The sequence below is a fragment of the Cariama cristata genome, unplaced genomic scaffold (assembly GCF_000690535.1).
Source record: "Cariama cristata isolate BGI_N322 unplaced genomic scaffold, ASM69053v1 scaffold9490, whole genome shotgun sequence".
Taxonomy (NCBI): Eukaryota; Metazoa; Chordata; class Aves; order Cariamiformes; family Cariamidae; genus Cariama; species Cariama cristata.
Genome location: NW_009596380.1, coordinates 11,947 through 35,080, shown reverse-complemented (window position 1 = coordinate 35,080; position 23,134 = coordinate 11,947). Strand labels below are relative to the sequence as shown.

General features: G+C 35.1%; 1 protein-coding gene across 1 annotated transcript in view; it reads right to left on the bottom strand.

Annotated features, from left to right (window-relative positions):
* The window catches only part of LOC104166025 (attractin-like protein 1), a gene marked incomplete at both ends in the record, with an annotated part of 38,508 nt that extends 16,187 nt beyond the window's left edge, over nt 1-22,321 (bottom strand). The window contains 4 exons of the mRNA XM_009705826.1: nt 2,325-2,508; nt 10,773-11,028; nt 20,876-20,963; nt 22,147-22,321. Of these exons, the coding sequence (XP_009704128.1) occupies nt 2,325-2,508; nt 10,773-11,028; nt 20,876-20,963; nt 22,147-22,321 (703 nt within the window). The remainder of the gene's footprint in view (nt 1-2,324; nt 2,509-10,772; nt 11,029-20,875; nt 20,964-22,146) is intronic.
* Nucleotides 22,322-23,134: the final 813 nt, after the last annotated feature.

Sequence of the window (23,134 nt, the reverse complement as noted above, 5' to 3'; positions counted from 1 at the left end):
TTTAACAGTTATTTTCAACTAATAATGGAAGAATACTGCTGCTATGAGTTGAAAGAATTATAATATACCACAAATATGTTGTCCTCATCCACTCGGACCATAGATTTCTTTTTATCTTTCACTTTACCAGTTTTCTACATCTCCTACCTCCTAATTTACATTAATTGCTATACACTAGGCTCCATCTTCATTATCATGCCTCACAGCTATCTACAAATAGTTCTCTTGACCACTAAAGGCCTAAAGAGCTGTACAGTGTTCTGAGTAAAACTAAGGACTCTCTCCTCTCTACAGTGGATATAACAGCAGTCCCCACAGGTTTTTTTTGGGCTACTCACTTTTCTATTTGTCACTCAACTGCATTGCCCCAGCCCCGGTTCGCACATTGTACAGCGTTTTTTCCCCCAATTTTTGCATATTGTGTGCTGAGTTTCATCCCTCCTGGTAACAGCAACTTTTCCCCAAGATTCAGCAGAAATGGAAGTGCATTACAGACCCAGTTTGGTAATTTGGCCATGATCTTCATTATTCATTAGCATTACTGATGAGAACAATTTTCAGAACTCTCCAACACCTATCAACCCCATGCAAATTATGTGAGATTCTCAGCATCCTTTACACTGAATTCACTATTTACACGCCTATACATGTACCTGCAAACATTAGTCCATATTAACCACATCAATGCCAGGTGTTGCATACAACAGCATGATATTATAACAGTAATAAAAATACCCAGGAGCCAGTAGATGCTTCCGTTGTTTCAGGCCATTATCTAAGCCCAGCACCACATCGTCCCCCAACTGACAACTGCAGCGGTATGTAACTAATGCAAAGCAATGCAGATATCAGAAACACTGTAATTCTCCCCATCATGTATTAGAAATAATGTTCACACTAGAAATTAAAGTATCATCCCCTCACATTCCAAGAAACAAAGCTTATGCCTAATTGATATGAAGAAATGAAAACCCACGTGCCACTGAATAAAACAAGTAACCAGCTTTGTATACAAAGACATGCTTATTGAAGCATATGAACCTCAGCCAGATCAGACAGAGAAACAGAGAGCGAGTGCAAGAGAAAAACAGACAGTGAGGAAAAGCAAACGCGAGTGTGAAAAAAGCCACGTACATGGGCATGAGAAAGCCGTTGTGGTTCCACCTCTTCCTCATACCCCACCTAGCCAGCGGCATGTTCAGGCTCAGTTGCCTCACTAAGTGCTTTGAATACTGATTATAAGATGTCACAGATGATACAGTAAACAAAGATTTTATTACTATGTAAGTGTCACTACCCCATCCTCTCAGCCAGTTTTCAAGTCCCTTAGTACAACTGACTTCCATTGTAATACTCAAGAAACAAACAAAAGAGTTGTCTACCAGCTGCAGAGAATGCTACATTTGTATAGACATAAACATCCGTTATTAGTTAATGAATAAAAATATTCCAATAACTATTACTATATTGTTGAACAGATTATCAAAGGACACAATATCACTTTCTTCCAAGAACAGAGTATAATAAGAGACCATTAAAATTCCAGCAATTTAAAAAAAACATTAAAAGGGACTAAAAAAATCTTGTAATAATGTTTCCAAGTGCCATGAGTTAGCGGCACTCAAAATCAAGACCCTCAGTGAAATGAATCCCACATGTCTTGTGTGCTTAAAGTTAAGCCATTACGGCTCATACAAATATTAAATTGCAAGAATAAAAATCTTCCTAGAAATAGTTCTTGATCTCAAATCATCTCTAAGGTAAGAAAAAACATTTGAGGTCACTTTCTATACATAACATATAAACAGCATTCATAAGCTACAATAAACTTGGGGGACAAGGAACTGACAAAAATAGAAACACCAAGATTAATAATTAAGGATCCCTATACAACACCAGGATTCTTCTCTCTTATTTCTGATAGTTTTGTGAAAAATAACCTTACGCAGTTCTTAGATTTCTCTGCTTATTTATATAACAGGTATTTGAATGTGCATCAGTAGTATATTCATACCATGTCAAAACAGTACACATGTACTATTTCTGCATAATGGTTATGTCTGGATAAAGGAACCTTTTCTCAATTTGTAGAACATGTGCAAAGTTTTCTCCCTGACATTCCTTCGATGTGTAGCTCCACTAATTCACTGGCTAAAGTCTAATCCCTCAACAATTCTTCCATTTTGTTGCAGAGAATGTACTGCTCTGCAACATGCAAAGGATATGGAGGTGCCTAGGTGACTTTACTAGAACCTTACTCTACACTCATGTTTTCTTTTTCAGTAAGAAATAACGTCGTTTCCTACATTATAGATCCCACTTACCATGTCCGAGTATTAACTTCATATCTGTAAAGATCATCTACCAATCCATATTTATTGCCAGGTAATGCTTTGTATCCACCATGGACATAAATAGATTTTGTCAGTTCATCATAGACACTAGTATGGCCATATCCACCTTGCACAATTGCTCCTTTTGTTTCTGGTACAAGCCAAGAATTAGACCCTGGAACAGACATACAAAAGCAGAGGTTAAAGGTTTACTATTTCTAACCCACAATATTAGGAGTTTTAAGTATATAAAATCATTTTCACTACAATTCTAAATACAGCAATAACCAGGGACTTGTTTTAAGAAGTCATTTTATATCAATGTATCAAAATATTCGCAGTTGGATAATGTTATTAGACCATTATCTGCTATTCTTGATTAAATCACAAACACATTGTTGTTACAGGTGCACGCAGTATCTCATATTCTCCCATGTGTGAGTTCAGCACACACACAAACAGCCCGCCTCCCACCCCCCAAAAAAGCCCAAACCTTTCGGAAAATATGAAATTAAGAGTTACAATTAATTCTCTCTCAACCATTACTTTGTCCCACCAGATATGGCTGATGAGAATTCAGTGCTCCAGCTACTTCAGCTGCATTAGGAACACCTGTGCCCAATCACCAGGAAACCGTCTGGAGAAGCCTGGCAGAAACTGAACTGCTGCAGGTTGAGAGACGCATGCAACGTAAGGTAGCTCAAAGTACTCATGGATAGAGACAGACATTTTGCTAGTAAACTGTACAATTATTGAGCTAAAAATCAGTTTCTAACTACTGTTTCTTACTTATTTAACTGTAAATATGCCTATTTATTTGCTGAAAACTCACAGAAGGATAATTTGATAGCAGCTCATTAAACTGGCACTTAAATCCACATTTTATATCACATCATTAATAACTGCAAAGAGACACCAAATAAAATCATACACAATAGCTGTTATGACTGAAGAATAAAACACAATTGGAAAATATTTTACCATAGTAATAAAAAAAAGACAGAAAGGTTAAGTGACTTCTTGTTGCCTGTGGCACTGAAATTTCCATTTTTTTCCCTTCCATCTTCACAGCTGATGACATAAGTCACAAAAAGAGCAACCCAGGAGGTAAGTATTTCCTGTAGAAGCCAACCTATTCAAAACAGCCTATGATGATTAGGCAGCCAGTTCCTCAGGTGTGAAATGGAAGAAATAATTCACTTGCAGTCTTTTGAAGATTGTGCCAGAAGAATGAAGGGTGGACAAGGACTTCCAAATTGGAGCAGGCTCCTAATTCTTAACCTAATTTGGCTGCCATTATAAAGTTATTTATCCAAGGCTAGCACACAACACCATACACCTTGCTTCATCTGAAAGTTAGTTTAAATCCCATTTCAATTTTTATCTGATATTATGTATGTACTTTAAGATTACCTCTTTTCCTCCAGATTCTTCTGTTCAGTGGTGAGACTCATGACTTCCAGTTATTACTGTTGCTATTCTACTTTCATTAAATGGTTTCTAGGCACTGCTTCCATAAGCTAGTTACATTTTTTTCAGTAACAAGTGCTTATAGCAAGTTATAAAGTATAGATTAAACTGGAAGATTTGTGTTGATTTGCGTGTATGAATGCTGATATTTGTGTAATACACTACTTGATACTACTACTACTTCACCACCTTTGCTGCCCTTCTCTAGACATGCTCCAGCACCTCAAGGTCTCTCTTGTAGTGAGGGGCCCAGAACTGAACACAGCACTCAAGGTGCGGCCTCACCAGTGCCGAGTACAGGGGGACGATCACTGCCCTGGTCCTGCTGGCCACACTACTTCTGATACAAGCTAGGATGCTGTTGGTCTTCTTGGCCACCTGGGTACACTGCTGGTTCATATTTAGCCGGCTGTCGACCAACACCCCAGGTCCTTTTCCACCAGGCGGCTTTCCAGCCACTCTTCCCCAAGCCTGTAGCGTTGCATGGGGTTGTTGTGACCCAAGTGCAGGACCCAGCCACTTGGCCTTGTAGAACCTCACACAATTGGCCTGAGCCTATCGATGCAGCCTGCTCAGATCCCTCTGCAGAGTCTTCCTACCCTCAAGCAAATCAACACTCCTGTCCAACTTGGTGTTGTCTGCAAACTTACTGAGGGTGCACTCAATCCTCGTGTCCAGATCACTGATAAATGTATTAAACAGCATATTAAACAATATTTTGCATATATATTACCTTGCTAACAAATATATTTACTTGATACAATTTATGTAAGAGGGCTCATGAGGAATCAGCCTGCAGATACACCTTTCTATCACCAACACCATTCTCAATTTTTCATTTAAAGTCCTAAAGATTGTCATATACGCTTTTCAGGGAAAAATTACTATTTCTTCACATAAATTTACACAATGGTGTTGATCATATGCATAATAGAATATTTTGCATTTATATCCAACTGGTTTATGTAGCATTTAGAACACCGTCACGGTAAAACTGCATAATGCATAGCTTTACACGACTTGCACAGAAATATGAATAGCTGTTCCTTCTTGTGTAATAAAAACCATGTGCTATGGAAAACTACCTGAATTTGAGAAAAGAGGTCCAGAAACATCTTTCTGAAATAGAAGTCAAAAGCAGTATTACAGTTTCTCCTTCTATTTCCCATTCTAAAATTTAGTTGAGCTGCCTGAATTTTGAATACTGAAATGTATATATCCAAGTTCTGATCTTTCACACTTCTTCAGCATCTTGATTATTGCATCATTCAGACAAAAATACACTTCTGTCTGAATTTAAAGACATTACTCTGCATGTGATCTGCTTTTTTAAAAAAGCTTCTTGATATGGATCCTCATCTATCTTTTTTTTAAACAGAAATTCAATTTTTATTGAAGATATTTACATAACTCTTATCATGCTCAAAGAGATCCCACTCTTTTTATCACTAGATCAGATGAAGTACTTGATTGACCAAATCGGTCATGCGAAACTGCATCCTATACAGCTTAAGAAGCCAAATACAGAAAGAGATCAATTTGTAAGTCTAATATACAGTGTAAACCTAAGGTCAAAAAGAATTTTGAAAAAAATCACAAGAAATAAAATCATGCTAGTAATAAGGGCTTCCACTTTTCATTTGTAATTTGACATTTTTTCATCAACATCTGGGCAACTTTCCAGAGAATTCTACCACATAAAGTTTCTCTTGAAATGCTTAGGCAAGTCACTATAACTTCAGATAATTAAATCTGTCAGATACTAAACCACCGGACACAACGTAAACAGAAAAATAAACTACAGCTGAGATAGAAGCTAAACTCACTAATTTAATGTATTGAAGCTGGAGGTATGACTCCATTCCAAAATTCTGACAGACACAGCAACTGAAATTGCAGGCTCAGTAGCAAGCATTTTACACAAAGCTAATTAGGTATTACCAGAGAACAGCAACCGTAGTGCCGACATTGAAGACCAGAGGGAGCAGAGACAAGATCTGGACAACTACAGACCTTAATCTTGGCTCAATAATATGCAAAGGTTTAGACCAAAGGTGTTTTTTTTTTTTTTTAAAAAAAAAAAAAGAGACAAATAAAAAATGTTGAAATAATGGGAAACAGTTTCACTGGACAATATAAACATACCAAACCATTTACATCACATTTACCTAAAAACAATTATCTACAGGAGTGCAGGTGTTCTCGGTATCTGGGCTTCAGTAATGTCCTTACTATAGCATCACAATGGGAAATTAGTAAATAAGCCATTATAACAGAATGGGATTTGGGCACTGAACAAGAAGCCGCAATGAACAATGTTGAGGGGTGCTGGGATTACTAGGGAGACTTTTTAAGGGTCAGAATGGGTGCATTTTATGACACACTCACAAATTTAAGGTGTAATAATTACATACATTTAGATACTATCAGTTTACATAAGCAGTAGAAAAACATGCAGAATGAACTGGATGATCTTGGCTACCAGAAAAAATGGATCAAAATTCAACAATATCTTAAAGACACTATGCACTGGGATTAGCAACATGAACCTCTATAAATAGAAACTCAGTTGATAATGACTGAGAGGAATGAGGAGGAACACAGCTTCATCAGAGAAAGTCTATATGCCATTAATTACTTTCTCATGGATGCAGTACAAATATTATTTTACTACATACCAAGTGAGGTGTTCCCAATAAAGTAGGATTAAGTTTATTTAGCCAGGCACTGGTGAAATCTCACCTAGAATATCCCAAACGCTTTTCTAATCATCCATGTTCAAGAGAGATGAACTCCTTGTGGAAAAGGTACAGAGATGAACTATTAGAATAAGAGCGGAATAGATGAGGTTGCCTTAATTAGTCTTGCAAATGGGAGGATTGGTATCTATAAATATAATTCAAAGAGAATTCCAGGAAGGGAGAAGATCTGCTTACATTAAACAATGTAATACCCAGAAAACAAGTGAATATAAACAGGTCATTGACAAAGGTGGGCTATGAATTAGAAGATGCCTAGTCACTAAAATCATAACAAATTTTTCAAAGACACTGTGAACGAAACCCAAACTGTTTAAGATTAATCCTCATATATTTTTGAAAGTAATTATAAAATACAGTGTTTACATTTAGAAAGCACTGATTTTGATGGCCAAGATGATAAATTCTAGCCTTTTGGTCACAGGTAGTTAATTACATTCAAAGATGTAATACCATTCCATCATCAAAGAATGCAAAGCAAGTGAAATAAGAGATGAAACCTTATTCTTTCTTTTTTTTTCAGTGTATTTCTTTGTATGAAACTGATTAGGACAGTCAAATCAAGAAGAACCGCAAATTTGAGCAGTAATCATTTTATCATTCAAAATAGAATAATTAAAACAGCATTTTGAGATAAAGTTGTTTCTAAAAAGACGTTAAAAAAATTTTTTTTTAATATCCAGTAATAAATCCACTTAAAAAAAAAATCCAAGGAAAGGTAGATACATTGGCCTGGATCTGTCCTTACCACAATACAACCTTCGAACAAGTTAGGTAAAAAAATCAAAATGTCCAAGAAGCACCTCAGTGTGCCATCTTCATTTCATTGCAGTGACAAACATCAAATTTTTTTGAGCAACCATGAACCTTATGCTAACTTACAAAAAAGAGGAAACATGTTACTTCATAGGGCCATTTCTTTTAACACTATTTCAAAGAAACATTTTTAATCACAAGCAACTTATAACCTACTTCTAAAGTCATAACAAAATTTAGCCTAAAAACCAAAGTGACATGCTGCTAATCCAAACAAATCTCTGTCTTCTAAAAAAATAAAATAAAATCACAAACGACTTACTCAGAAGTTTCTTAATATATAAGGAGCTTTTATAAACCCCAGCTAAAACAAACACCATTATTACATTCACCTTGAGACTCACATTGAGATTCTTAGAAGGTTTATGAGGTATTGCTAACCTAAAGGGAAATAAATTTCCCTGGGGAGTAACCTAGAAAACCTTTATGGTTCAAGTTAGTAAAATCATTCACATAATTCCCATACCAGGATTTATTGGTTCCTCAAAAGTCGTAAGTCTAGGTATAGCAAGGACAACAGGAAGTTCTTTTGTTCCTGTAACAACCACCATTCCTTTGGACTAGAAATTAATTTCCGTGTTTTTGCATGGTGAAAATCTACCTGCAAACCATGAGCAATTTTTCCAGAATTCATTTGACTTTGACAGAAAGTACTTTCTTCACTAATCAGAAAATGTCAGAGAAATTTTCAGACCATGCACACATTTGATTCACATTTTTTGTTAACAAGAACTTCATACCTATGTGAAAAGCTTGGGAATCCACAAATAATTAAAACTTCTTTATATGTTTCTTGACCCAGACCCCACAGAAATCAGGGTCACAGTAACTAAAGATGGCTTTAGCACCAGAATTCCATGTATCAAGTTAATCAAAGTTAAATAACAGGACCGGATGACTAGAGGTTTCAATTCGATGAACCAAAGGGTAAGTTGCCTCTTTCTATGCTTCTTTCTTTCAGTAGCCATCTAGTAAATGCTTGAAAAATAGCCTTCATTAGGGCTAAAAGCCATGGCTAATAACATTTAGAAAGAATAAAGCAATACAATTTGAAATATTAAGGCAATGTGTGTTTTAAAAGCAAGGGGAGAGAGAGAGAGAGAGAGAAAATTTGACTCTAATTTTTCTTTCCATAGCCTCAGAAGCCCTTTTTTATAACAAAATTTCTTTCCTATTCAGGTGCGTTCACAGCAATACTTCTATCACTTCCTAGGTCTTTAAACTTTGGATTCTGAGCTGCTAAAGTCCTGAAAAAACTAGTCATTCTTAGTTCAAACCACCATCTGGAATTTTATGGTTAAAAGTGATCCTACAGCTGCAAAACTGTAGATAAATGCTACAGCTGACACAGAATTCAGGAAAAATAGCCACAAAATTCATTTAACTTAGAAGGGAGGGGAAGGAGGGAGATGGGATGAGGTAAAATGAAACATGAGGATTATCCACAGCAGAAAGGGTTCATATAGACCATGTTCTGCAAAGCACTGCAGGTGCCAATAATCCTTCATCATACAAGTAGACTCACTGAAATCAATGGGTTCCCACAGTAATACCCTATATTGTTACAAGTTTACTTTATATTTGACGCAAGTGAAGCACATTTTCTCTAACAAGCTAGATTTCTCACTAGTATGTGATAAAATTATAATCTCAGAAAGGAGACATAAAAACTTCAGAATAATTCAATTCAGATCCATAATAACTGCCAGAGAAATACGCGCTTTCTGGTACTCAAAGCTTATCACCATGGTATGAAAGGTTTGGGGTTTTTTTTTCTTTGTTTGTTTTATATATGCTTAGTTATAGTCTGTTTTATTAATACTCCACAAACATAGGTTTAACATTAAAAAAATTTAAAATAGGAACAAGTTCTACATTTCAACCATAAGGCCAGCAATAGAATCCACCAGAAAGAAAATTTTATTCTACACACTAAATCATCGACCCCTCTTCATAATTAAACTAACCACAACAATAGGTGACAATTAATATTGGTACTTCTACTTCAGACCAAATAAGCAGCAAATAATGAAGAAGTGAAGAAGCAAATAATTCAAAGTTCCAGTAGACACAGTGAACGAGCATGCAGAAAACAAGAACTACATATTTTTGTCGTCAAGAAAAAAATTTCTCTCTGCGGCATTAAAGAAAAAAACTTCCAGAAATTAACTTTTTTTAAAAACTGGCCTTTAATACTTAACAAATCTTATAATATTGTTGTGAAATATCATTCTAAGATGAGAGTTTTATAGTAGTTTTATACAGTTCAATCAAATTTTTCAGTATGAATAAAGCACATCATTGTGCTCTTCCTCTTATTCCCATTCTCTTTTATCCTTTTTCAACATCATTATAAAATTTCAACACTACCATCAGAGATAATGCCAGGAAGCATAAGAATCCTCTGAGTTTTGAATGGATTTCCCCAGCCCATAAATCTGCTTTAATAGTGTTTATATACGTATGCATACATGCAAAAAAAAGAATAATTTTTTTTAAATTTATTATGCCTTAACATATAAATATTATTTTGACATTTGTATTATGTATTCTGTGATTGCTTAAATAACTGAGAGACTCAGATCAATTCTACAGAAAACAAATAAAAATAGTAAAATATTATCATTCAAATTAGTGGGCATATAAATATTCCTAAAAATGTATCAGAAGGTGTAGATTTTGATGGTGTTTTTTTTTTAAAATAATATCCTAGATGTACCATGTATAAGATTAAAAAAAAAAAGTCTCTTGGTTTATTTAATTCTAGCATTTAAAAGTCACCCCCTAGGAAAAGCTTACATTTCACAAGGGGAATCCCAGACAGACCTGGCAGGTTATTTACAAAAATTAGTGTTCCTTTTCCCTTATTTCCTCTAGTAGCAACATGTATACACTTTAGCGAGAGTCCTATATACAACGATGAACTAAGTTATTACAATTCAGAAATCAGAATTAAAGTATTACAGCAACTATAAAGAACCTTCAAAATAACTAAATTATTGTAGCAAGCACTGTTCCTTGTATTCTGGTTTGCCCTTTCTTTTTTTGCTCCACTTACTCTTTTTTACTCTATCTACTCTGTGGTAAAAACAGTAAGTCCGTGGTAAAAAAGTAAGTTTCATCACAACAATAACCACAGCATGGAATTTCTGGTTTCAACCTTTACCCCCTTTAGAGTACCAAGGCCAGGTACACAACAAACATAACCAAAGCCATTATACACCAAACATGTATGAAACGCTACTGCTTAACAAGAAATCTGATCTACATAATTTGAAGGGAAAAAAGATGAGGTTTTATTTATTTTGCAAAATACCTATTTTTCTTTCTGAAAACAGGAGTGTTCACTTAAATTTTATCAGTACATGATAAAAATGATTTGAAAGTGACTTACTGATGTAGTATTCTTGCACTATGCTTGTATAACCATATATGGCAGAATATCCAAAAATTATAATCATAACCACATCTCTGCTGTCCAGCTCTACTATGTGTGCTGAATGGCCCTCCACAGCATATTGTTGCCCATGTACAAGTACTGCAGGAGTTCTGGTACTCCATGTTTGACTGTGTATGTTGAAAATCCACAGCTCATCAGTAACATTGCCATTATTTGTTTCAATTTTACCTCCATACATGTAGATGTCTTCCTGTAAAAATTGAAAGGGAGAGAAGAGAAAGCAAATAATGGATTACAGAAAGATAACATCTGAACTGCATACTTCTGGGCTGCGTAATATTTCATAACTGAACAATCTGATCTAAATCTTCACACTTAATCTTACATTAACCAGCTCAATATCAGACACTAATCCCAGACAATGATATTTAAACTAAACCAATAATGATAAGGAGACTATTTCTCTGAAAAATAAACCCAGCCATGCAAATGACACCAAAATGAATCTCAACCGGATTATTTCAAGCAGAAAAACTTTAATTACATGGCTCTTCTAATTTATATTGCAGCATTCTACTAAAAAAAAGAAAAAGAAAAACAAAACAAAAAAACCCAGAAAGGGTATTATATTGTTTTCTTAAGGAATAGTTCAAAGAACCAAAATGTTATTTTCCACACACTCAGTCTATGGGGATTTCATTCAGCAAGTGCACAAAAGAGCACATTCTCTCTTAGTAGCAAAGTAACTTAAGTCCTGGGAAAATTCACAGCCATCAAAGCCCAAAGAAGAGGGAAGGGACAATGTGTGTATAGCACCTTCTTGGGCACATCTGCTAAAATCAAATCCCATAGAGGGGGACTTGGAGTTCTTTTAAAGGGATACAAAACAGATTTTCCAGTCTTCATGAACCACATACCTCAAACAGCAACACCATCTGTTTTGATAAGTAATGAATGATTTACTCAAATATTGACTGAAAGCAAATCCTACTAAATCTTAGGCTTCACCTAGAGCTGCAAACCAAGGCATACAAAGTCACAGAACAAATTCCAGATTGTTGGCTTCACTGACTGGCTCAAGGACAGTCTATCCTGGGTAGAAAAAACTGCCTTTGGTTCTCAGAATAATGTTTAGTCTTTGCTAGGACATGCCAGAACCACATACACATCAAGAAAGATGAACTCAAACTGGCAGGCATGTAAAATATAGATGATTAGTAGAATGATAGGCTATTTAGTCCAGCAAAACAAAAGCTTGAGAGGGTTATAATGCAGTCTATACACCTACAGTTGATGGCAAACTACAACAGAGTCCAGGACCACACAAACAACTTCCTCATTACTCAGAGTTTAGTCAGTAAATGACTGACCAAACTGTCTGACCTGTCTCCAAAAGCATATTTGAAATTTCTACAAGATTTACAACTATTTTTTCATTTGAGGCAGGTAAGCATTTCTTGGTTTGGAATTTAAATCATTCCTATGCAGTGATACTCTGTGCTGCCAAGTAGTTTGGACTGGTGGTGTTTGAGCAAAAGACATTCACATCCTTCAGTAGGAATTTGTAGTAGGATTAGACAGAGATATATACCTGAACCCATTTTTTTCCTAGGAGATAAAACAACATTTCAAAGAGCTTGGTGAAGACCCACAAAAGCTGTAAGGAGGTTGTGCACCAATGCAAAGGAATGGCTTGAACAAATATTCTTCATAAAGGATCCGACATAGCTTATTCATTACACTGCCACACAGGTCTCAAAAGGCAAGTTGGCATCACGAACATAGCGGACTATTTATTTATTTTTAAATGCAGATGACAGACTACAGTAGGAAGAGGAAGCTGATTAGAGAATTGCAGGTGCTGTATAACAGTATTTGAAAAAAAGATTTCTGACACTGAGGAAAGATACTACATAAAAAAAAGGTGACCTAAAGAGCTGCAAGAACTTTGAAACGATTACTCAGACAGCTGACAGTAAGAAAGTCCTCCTCACAGTTCTGCTTAGATGATTCAAAGTTCAGATAAAAAAACACTTCTGTGAGGAGCAATCTTTATAAATGACACAGCAGATTCTGTACACAAGACTATTCACAGAGAAAAAGACAAGAAGGTCATGACAACTGCTTTATCAGTCACAAAAACAGATTTAACTAAGCTTCGCTCAGGGCTATTTCTGAGATTAAGAAGCTTCTAGGGCTGCTGAAAAACACTTTAAAAGTTAGTGATGATCAGCTGAACACAGAGAAAGAAAGGCACACAGACCAAAGCCAGCAGAAGAATTATATAATGAAAAAAAAAAAAATGTTAGATGCATATTATACAGGACAAAAACCAATGCCCTAGGCATATAAAGGTGGACATTTATCTGGAAAGCCTAAACAGGAAGAGATTGTAGGAAGGATACAAGTGCAAATGATCCTAAGCACCCCAAAGATTGTGAAAGAAAAGAAGGAATCCCCTTACCAACTTACACTACCTTTATAACTTACTTATAAACTAAGTATAAATCAACGTATATGCTAAAGTGATGCTGTACTTCAGTTGTCTCATGTTCCTGACTTCCAAGGCTGCATACTAGGTAATTCCTGAAAAAATCATGCCCCAACAGTATCACCTAGCTTTCGCATATTTAACAAGACTTCAAATCCCTTCACAGAGGAGCATTTTACAGTGAGAACAAAACTGAAACAGAGCAAGGAAGTTACTCAACAAGACCACCAAAACAGCAAGTCAGAGCACCCACTTGTCTGATAAGTCCCAGTCAACAGACTATACAGCAGACCAGAGTAACTCCTCTACATACTTCACATTGAATTCTGAACAAAGAGAAGGCCAAAATCATTAGTTCCTTTGACCTTGGACAGGCTCTCTTTTTTTACCACAGCTCAGTGTTAATATTGACTTTATATTTCATATAAATGCAGTAATTCAAGACTTTTCTAACACTTATTATATATTTATTCTTTAGACTTTGCAATTTTTCTTTCTTCCTAAAAGAACAATACTTATCAGTTGCTCTGACTGTACCTGGGAACGCTACACTGTTATGCAAATCCTGGCTGCATTCCAAAAGAATCTTACCTGCTAGTTACCCAAAAAAAATGTAAAGGAAACGCAATACGGGGGTAATTTATAATCCATTTCTAATGAATTAGAAGTAAATTCATCACATTAAAATAAGCATGTAATTTTCATTTTGTATTTCTTAACTGTATCATGGCCATATAGAAAAGTTTCTCTCTCAGAAATTAGTTTTCTGCCTTAATTCTTACATAAAGCCAATCTGTTCCTGAAAATTTTGGCCAAAGAAAAGCTACTCACAAACCACATGAAGAACAGTCATTCTGCATTTTCTTGAAACAAGACTATCAATCTGTTTTCATACCATAGACTGTACCCATTCATTAGTATATAAGTTAACTTTATGCAAACTAACAGGTCTTAAAAATTCATCAGAACTTTTGTTCTCTGTACTTAGCCGAAATGCCTAAAAGTTTAGTCAAATCTGTACATAATCAAGAAATGTCTGGATATTTTTTTCAAGCAAAATGTACATAAGACAAAAAAAGTCATCTGGCAATAACTCGTCCATTACAAGCTCATTTTCTGCATTCAATACATGCCACTTGATTTAGGACTAACACCTCCTCTTCCTTTCCCCAGACTATTACCTCCTTTAATATGGTAACAACATCAAGAACATTCTTTTATGTGTTACAGTAAAAGAAAAAAATGAATAATCAACATCTCTACTTGATCCAATAATCCTCCCATTAGATCAGGACTGACAAATTGGAAAGCAGTCTTCACTTAACTCTTCCTCCTGCAGCCTGCTTTATTATTCTTGGCTTATTGTGGAAGTATATCCTCACTGAATAAGAACCTGCTAAGTTACGCAAGGAGCATATTATAATCTAAGCTTTCCAACAGGACCAAATGCAAATTCAAGACAGTATATACTGCAGCAATTTGTATGTCAGGAGATTAGCCTAATCAAGAGTGCTGTCATTTTATTTCTTCATTATTTTCATTGTTTCTGGCTATAGTTAAAGGTATTAATTCATCGAATGATTCGATTAAGTCAGTTCCTATACATCTTAAAAGCCAATAACTTTTTTCCCTGGACTACAGCAGCATTCAAAACAGCGGAGAGGAAAATAAGGTAGTGTGTTTTTGGAAAAAAAAAAAAAAAAAATGAAATTTATTTGTTCGCGTGAACATCCCTACATTTAACAGAAAACTAGGATGAAGAAAAGCAGGCAAATAAAACTATGTGAACAGAGCTTTGAGACTGCTGAAGGTATAAGCTGGAATTTTAGCACAAGTGTCAGTCTGATCTTTCATACATTTAATATTTGGACTGAACACATTGGAAGGAAGGGAGAACTTATGGAGACTGCATAGAAAAGTATTAACCAGCCATCTGCTTTGAGATCTGCCAGACATAAAAGCGATCATGCTTACACCTCAACTTTCAAACCAATTGGAACATAATGTTGAAACAATGAATGAAAAATACTGCACTTTTACATAACGGAACCAATCTCTTGATGAGTAAGGTCCACTTAACTGAAGAGGAACTCTAAATAGGCTTTTATCTAGACTACATGCAAAAAGTGTATGACAGCACATCTTACCTACTTCTCATGTACTTCTGAGGTCTGCAAATCAGAATTAGAAAGCAAGTTGTGCATAAGATGTAAATGAAAGTCATAAAATAATAGAACTATGCAATTGGTAGCACAACCTGTTACTAACTATTAATATACTAGTTAGAAAATAATTTTACATTCCTAGTGCTTTTCCAAATAATACTACAATAGTCAACAAAAATAGGCATTAAAAGAATAACAATAAACCAATTGGTGAAAGATTTTGTCTCACTCATATTAAAGCAGAAAAAGTTTTTACTCTTATTTGTTCTGTTAATGCTAGCTTTTGATTAGACTAATAAAAATACCAGAAGAGATATACAGACTCAACATCAATACCAATTAATTTGGAAAAGGAATCAAATAATTACCCTTTTTTAATAAAGCTTTAAAAATTGGAAGTAACATTCATAAAACTTAAATGAGTCAAATTAAATTTGACTATGTATAAAATGGTCCGTATACTGGAAAACATCTTTACAATTAGTACTATGTCAGCCGGCCTGTTTGCTTCATTCCTATTGCCAGTCTCAAATGAAACAAATCTCAATGCCCATCATCCTTCCAGTGTCTTGGGACCACTAGCAACAGTTTAATTACAAGGTCAAATTCTGTGTTACAACTACAAGCTCGCTACCAAGTAAACTCCCAGCAGTGACTATATAAACACCTTGTATGCAATTCCCTTTCTACTTTATTCCAGGGATCTAGCATTTTCCTGTTTACTGTCTAACTCCCTATCTAGTCACTGTATAGCAAAGTTATATGTACCTACTTTAAAAACCTCACAAGCCATTTCCTCCAGTCTCTTTCTAATCCTATTTCTTATATGAATTATTTCAAAGTATGTTGACATTTTTCAGTATCAAGATGCCAGGAACTATATACAATCTCTGAGACACAGGAGAACCAATTGCTAACAGATAGGTAGCATCTTTCCAATAACCAGTCTGAAGAGGCACTGAAGGTAATACTATCTAACAGTTTAGTTGGTCTAAACGCAAGAACACTTTTATACTCTCTCTTTTATAAATGCATAAAAAGTCTTAGTCACTTGTTATAACTATACATCAGTGGGAGTCTTCTGTTCTTTTTTTCTTCAGAATAAAGAAGTACAGTACTTCAATTTTAACTAAAGAAGCTTTCCGAGAGAAATGGGCACAGTAACTTATTTCATTCTCCACAGAGTCAATTATATAGCTTCAATTTACCTTGCACCACAATCAGGCAATACTAGCTCTGTGCTCTCACTCCAGTCTAGCGCTAGGCTTTGAAATCTCAGGAGCTCAAGTCAAAAATTTAATCTAATTTCTTCTCTGTGGATATTTTTTCCTCTCAGCTATAAAGTAAACGTTACACAATGACTAGTACACAGCTCAAAACACAGCTCAAAGCTGCCATCTCTAGGTATTATGTTCTACTACTCTTGACACTAAATTATTTTTCTGTTTTTTTTTTTTCAAGAAAATTAACATCTGAAAGGAAAAATACTGAAAGTTTATCCTAACAAGTTAATTTAAGAACTTATTGTAAAAGGATGTACTTTTTCTCTTGAAATTTCTTCAACTTAACATGATTCGCTCCTTTTGGCCCACGTAATTTTTGACATTTGACGTAATCACTAGTACAAGCAACATATTAGTTAATTATTTGACATAAGTGGTGCAATGTTCATTATTAGCGAATTCTAATTAGTAATTAACACATGCCTTTGATAACAGCAACAGGTTCTTCACTATAAACTTGCTTGTAGCTTTCATGAATATTAATAAGAGTTTCATTTCCTCACTGAGATACAAAAAGATCTCTGAATTAAAATAGGTCTATCATATGTAATATTTGCTGGTAAAAGTATCTCTAAAACGGTTACCCTTTAGTCTGGAATATCTCAAGAAAATATTCGCACTGTCAAATAAAAAGGTTAAATGATATTTTAAGCCTTTATTCTGAACTGCTAAATGATACATTACTTGAATGTTTCCCAACGAAAAAGGTCCACATTCTACAAGAATTGTAATAACCAAAGATACCAGTCAGAAAGACCTGACCTTTCAAAGAACAGATAATACATTAGTAATGAATCAGGGAACTGACTTGAAGAAAAGCAATTTTTGAGTTGATGTTGGGGCATGCAGAGAATCTAGTTCGTATTACTACTGAAAAACGCCTCTACAACATTAACCATGCCATGTACAGATTCAACATCTCTGGAAGAGCAACAGATACCAGGGGAAGAAAAAAAAAAAAAAAGAAAAAAGAAAAACCAAAAAAAATTTCCACTCACACCCACAATTCTGCTTAACTTCAAAAGGAACACTATATAAAAGCAAGACCAATCATAAAAAGAAACTAAAAGGTACACCTAAAAGGACAAAATCTTTAATGACATTATGAAGACATTTTAAGGACATCTGCTCAGATCACATGAATGCTTCCTATTTAAAAAAATAACAAGATTTCCCATTACAAGTAACAAAATAAATAAAGCTTAACTTAACAGGAGAATAACGGAGACAGTTAGAAGAAAAAAGTATACTTCAAAATAAGGTTCAAAAACTCCAGCAGATTAAAATTCAGAGACATATATAGGCAAGCCATGAAAGACTTTAATGAGTTGCCTGCAAAATTACATATAAAGCACTAGTACATCATTTTTCAAATGCATTAGAAATACAGCCAACTAGATAATTTGTGGTGCCAACAGACAGTCTGAAGGAGTATTCTGAGAAGATAAAGCCAAAGCAATAAAATGAAGTTAATTTTCCCATGTGACTTCTTCATGGTAGACTTTACAGATATTTCCATCGCAAAAATTAGTAACAGAAGGTTATAGTAAAAAAAAAAAAAGAAAAGAAAAAAAAAAAAAAACACAAAAATGTCAAAACAATCAGCAACAAGTCACCAGAATCAGTTCTGAAGGAATTTCAGAACAAAACAGCTGACCCGTCTGTAGTGTGTAAATCCCTCCTTAAAAATATGTCAGTACCAAAAGACTGAAAAGCAACAGGCAGAAAGGACAGAATTCAGTGAATACATGGATAAGACAAACAGACTGAGGAAAAGTTTAACAACTTTTGAAAAGGGAAGTTATATCTTGCTAATCATTGGATTTTCCTGAAGGAACCAAAGGTCTGGTTGACACAGTTACCTGGGATTTCCAAAAGATGTTTGATAACGTTCCTCATGCCTTAAAGAAACTAAGATGCTCTGGGACAAGCAAGGCAGATAACACAATGCTAAACAATTCAATACAGAAAAGTTTGGGGAAAAAAATGGTCAGTTCTTAAATGAATAGAGGTCATTAGTGGTGTCCCACAGAGATGTACAATTGAGATTTGTTTGTTCCACATACTGAAAAACAATCTGACACAGGGATTAATGGACAAATAACAATGTTTTTGACAACACTACGTTACTCAAAATAGCTGAGGCAATGGTTAAAAGCAAAGAATTCCAGAAGAATCGCATAATACAGAGCGTGCAATAAAAGGGTAAATAAATGTTCACATAGATAAGCATGAAGTGATGCATATGCATAAAAACCAATTTTAAGTCAGTACATACAGTGGTGGGTTTTGAATTGACTAGATTGAGATCTTGAGGTTATAACATAGTTCTGTGAAAATACCAGTTCAAAGCCAACAGAAGATTTTCAAAAAGCTAAAGTGCCATTACGAATTAACAGGAAAAAATTAGACCATTAGTTCTATGACATCAATCTCTGAAGTACCAATACACTAAAGACTGTGATTCCCCTTATCTCAGAAAGGATAGAACAGAAACAGAAAAGGTAGAAGCAATGACACAACATTATCTAAGGTATGAAATACCCTCCTTCTAAAGGATTATTAAAAATGCATGGAATTTTCAGCATGAAAAAAAATTACAGAGAGAGGATATGATGAACTTACAGAAAATTATGAGTGGTACAGAAAAAATAAAAGGAAAATAATATAGGAAATAGGGATTATCAAAATTAGACCAGCTAGCACCAGACTCCCAAAAGGTGGTATTTCTTCAGAAAATACACTGGAATTCTTAGGCATAGGATGGTATCAATGCTAAAATAAATATATAGTCTGAAAATTTGGAAAAAATAAGAGACATGGATTCATGATCTTTCCACAAAAATACTACTCTATCTTAGAAAATCCCAGCTGCAGACTAGGACAGTATTCTGAGGAAGCGTCTGTATGTTCTTGACATTTTTTCTTACATTCTTCCCTAGGCATTTGCTTTTACCCATTATTCAAGACATATTACTGGGCTAGACGAACACTCTGGTCTGACTTGATACAATCTTTTTTTGTTCTTCCTACTGGAGGTGTCTTACGCAAACAGCTGAAAATTTGTGATACAAATTCTGTATTTCTCTGTCACAGTTAACAAGCTTGCCATCATCTGTACAAGGCTAAATTATGCACTGCGTTCACTTTTGGTCCTTTATATTTTGAAGACGTGACTAACATTAGCCAAAAATTAACAAACTAACAAAAGGTAACTTTTTTTTTTTTAATAAAGATCATTTATGCCTCTATATTCTATCAGTAAAAGGAATGTTTTTTTCTCTCTTTGTTTTTGGTGAAATAAGCCTTTAAAAGTGCTTTCAATAAAGCAGCATGCAGACTATGTGATACCAGTCAAAGTAAAACTGCCAGCAGTTTGTATTTATTTGAATTTACAGTAAAACAGTACTATAGAACAACAGTTTGTATTTTAGTGCTGCTCTGATTCTGTAGTAAGAGTAATAACTCATAAATAAAAATTTATTTCTTATTGTCGTGGCCTTTAGGGCATTAACAGGCCTTAATAGCGCCGACCAGTCTCACCCGGAGCTCAGCCATGGATGCTCAGTCCCTGGACTGCCTGTAATCCTGCCTCCTGGATGGATCTGGACCTGTGCTATAGGTAGCTTGTCTCCCGATGGACCCCTCAGGCATATGTTGTAGCCTTCTCTCCAGTCCTGTCTCTGGTCCTGTCTCCTTGTGCTCCTGATTGGTGTCCCTGAATAGTCTCTGGACCTGGGTTATCGCTTGCCATGTCTGGGGCTGTCAAAGGACCCTGCTACCAGCACCTGGCTCTGCCTGCTGGGCTCAGCCCTTGGGGACAATGCCTGGCCAATGAGGGCACTGACCACACTGGAGTCATCCTTGGCCCCAAGCTCGCCTTCCCTTATCACAATTCCAACTATATTAGCCCCCTTTTATTGGCAGGTTTAGCTCTGAGGGTTTATGGTCAGCTAATAAGTGACTTAGATCTATCGCACAATCTTTTTTCAAAAAACTGTGCAATACATCTAAGTACTGAAGAAGACACTAATACAAAATATTTAGTGACTAGAAATTAAGTTATCCTCAAAAATCTATGTTCATGATGAACTGTTTTAAGATCACTAACAGCACACACAAAGAAATTCATTAAACAGGATGCTGAAGAGTCCAAACCTGATATAAAGCAAGAGTGTGTCCATATCTCTGGAGTGGCCCTTTGGATACAGGTACTACGTTCCATATACTGCTTTCCAAATTGTAGCTAGAAAAGAAATAGAAAAGTAAAAATTTTCTACCTGCAGAGAAATACAGGGTTTTGTATGTTTAAACTAACTTCTGTTTGGCAGACTTGGTCACTCACTGTTTATCCGACATGGTAATCTGCTAGCAGCGGTAACATGATCACTTTTACCTGTTACAGTGTACTAACTTGTGATAATGTACTAAATGTTCACCAAGCAAAACAGGAGCAGCTCCTTCAGGGACCCATCAACAATCTCAGAAAATGGAATTGTAATAAAAATCACCAGACTTAAAGTTATGAAACTAGGTTGTTAAGCTTACTGTTATTAAGCCATATAAAAAAACATCCCACTAAACTGCTTATATTACAATCTTTTGCACTAATTTGAAGACATTGTTGAGCACCCTCTCAGCTATATGGTTGATTTTAATTCCCATTAAATCTTAATTAACAATTAATCCATTAATGCATTAACACACAACAAGATGGAAGAGAGATAAAAAATAAACAACAGAGGCGGAATAGAAAAACACTGAAGATGATGGGATTTGTTTTGAATGACTGCAAAATGTGTGGAAGAAAACAAGACATAGACAAAAATAGGAGAAAGAAACATATCCTAACACTTGCATTTGCCACATTTAGGGCCTCTACATACATACAAGTTACCATCCCAGTTGGTTAGGTAATATTTACAGCTGATTCGATTTTGTTTTCAATAGGTGCTCAAATACACATACATAAAAACCGTCATAAATATAAAGAAGTGAAATACGGATGACCTGCCTAACCCTGCTGGCATTGCACCAACAGGCTAAGTGTATGCATCAAATACAAGTCTCCTATAATTATAAGTTAACTGCAATAATGTAGATTGCATTCTAGATGTACTGTCTGAAAATATCAGCACACAGATTTTTTTCACTGTTTTATCATCACAAATGTTTTTATGTTTTGCAGCAAAGTATAGTAACAGTTTTCTCAAAACTGAAGAAATTACATATTAGTATCACACATAGTTTGATGATTTTTCACGTCTTTTTAATCCTAAAAAAATTACAAGCAGAAAATAAGACCGTTAATAAAGAACCTAAAAACATAGGTTTTTCCATTAAATTGCAGGATAGAGGCTACCTCCCCAGCAAGATCTGTTTTCCCTAACCCGCATCAGAAAGGATATGACACTGGAGAAATCACTTACTTCAATACCATTTGGAATGAACTGTAGTTAAAAGCGTAGCCACCAATCACCCACATAAATTTCCCATGTAGGACTGCCTTATGGGAAGCCCGGCCCACAGAAGGGCTGAAGGGCTTTACGTTTGGTAGAATCCAGTAAGACTCCGTGGAAGGGACGTTCAGAGAACAGTCTGGACCTGTTTGGTAAACAAATGTGCAATTTGTACAATCTGTTAGACAGGAATGTTAAAGCCAACAGAGCAGAAACAGGGGAGGCTTAATTACAGATGTCAGGATTGCTCATTCTGATAAAATACAGTATACACTTTTATGTTTAACAGATGCTCAATGAAAAAAAATTGGCAACAAGGGATGTCAGTCAAAGCTTTAGATTAACTCAAATAATAATGATCCATTTCTGTATTCTACTCAGAAAACATACTGTATGAGTCACAATTTGAAAGAAAGGCATAATGCATCATATATTTAGACACTGTATAGGACTAAAATGTGTAGCACAATATACACTGCATGTTACCTCTGGAGAAAAACTACACTGTATTTGAACTAACCAGAATAAGCTTATATCAAAGCAAATAACATTAGAGTAAATTAAGTTACAATATAGATTACATTAAATCTCAGGAATAAAAATTTGCCTTTTGCCAATGCCATTCTGCATCATCTTTCAAGAGTAAAACACTGTAAAGTGCTTTATAAAAAGAATGATTTGAGTATTTAAATTTTATAGATCATTCTACCAAAATGAACTACCAAAACCCACAACTATATATTATTTTGGAATGTATTTTAGCCAATAATTTTTGCTAAATAAGGAAAAGTCAGTAAAATGCATCATTTCTAAGTTACAGGACTATTACAAACATAAACAGCAGAAATATTTATTTATTTTTCATTTGTTCTGTAATAACTAAAATGTGATCTCTTCATCATTACTTTATGCTCTAGATGTTGGAAGAACTTTAAAATCTTTTAAAGCCTGAATATAT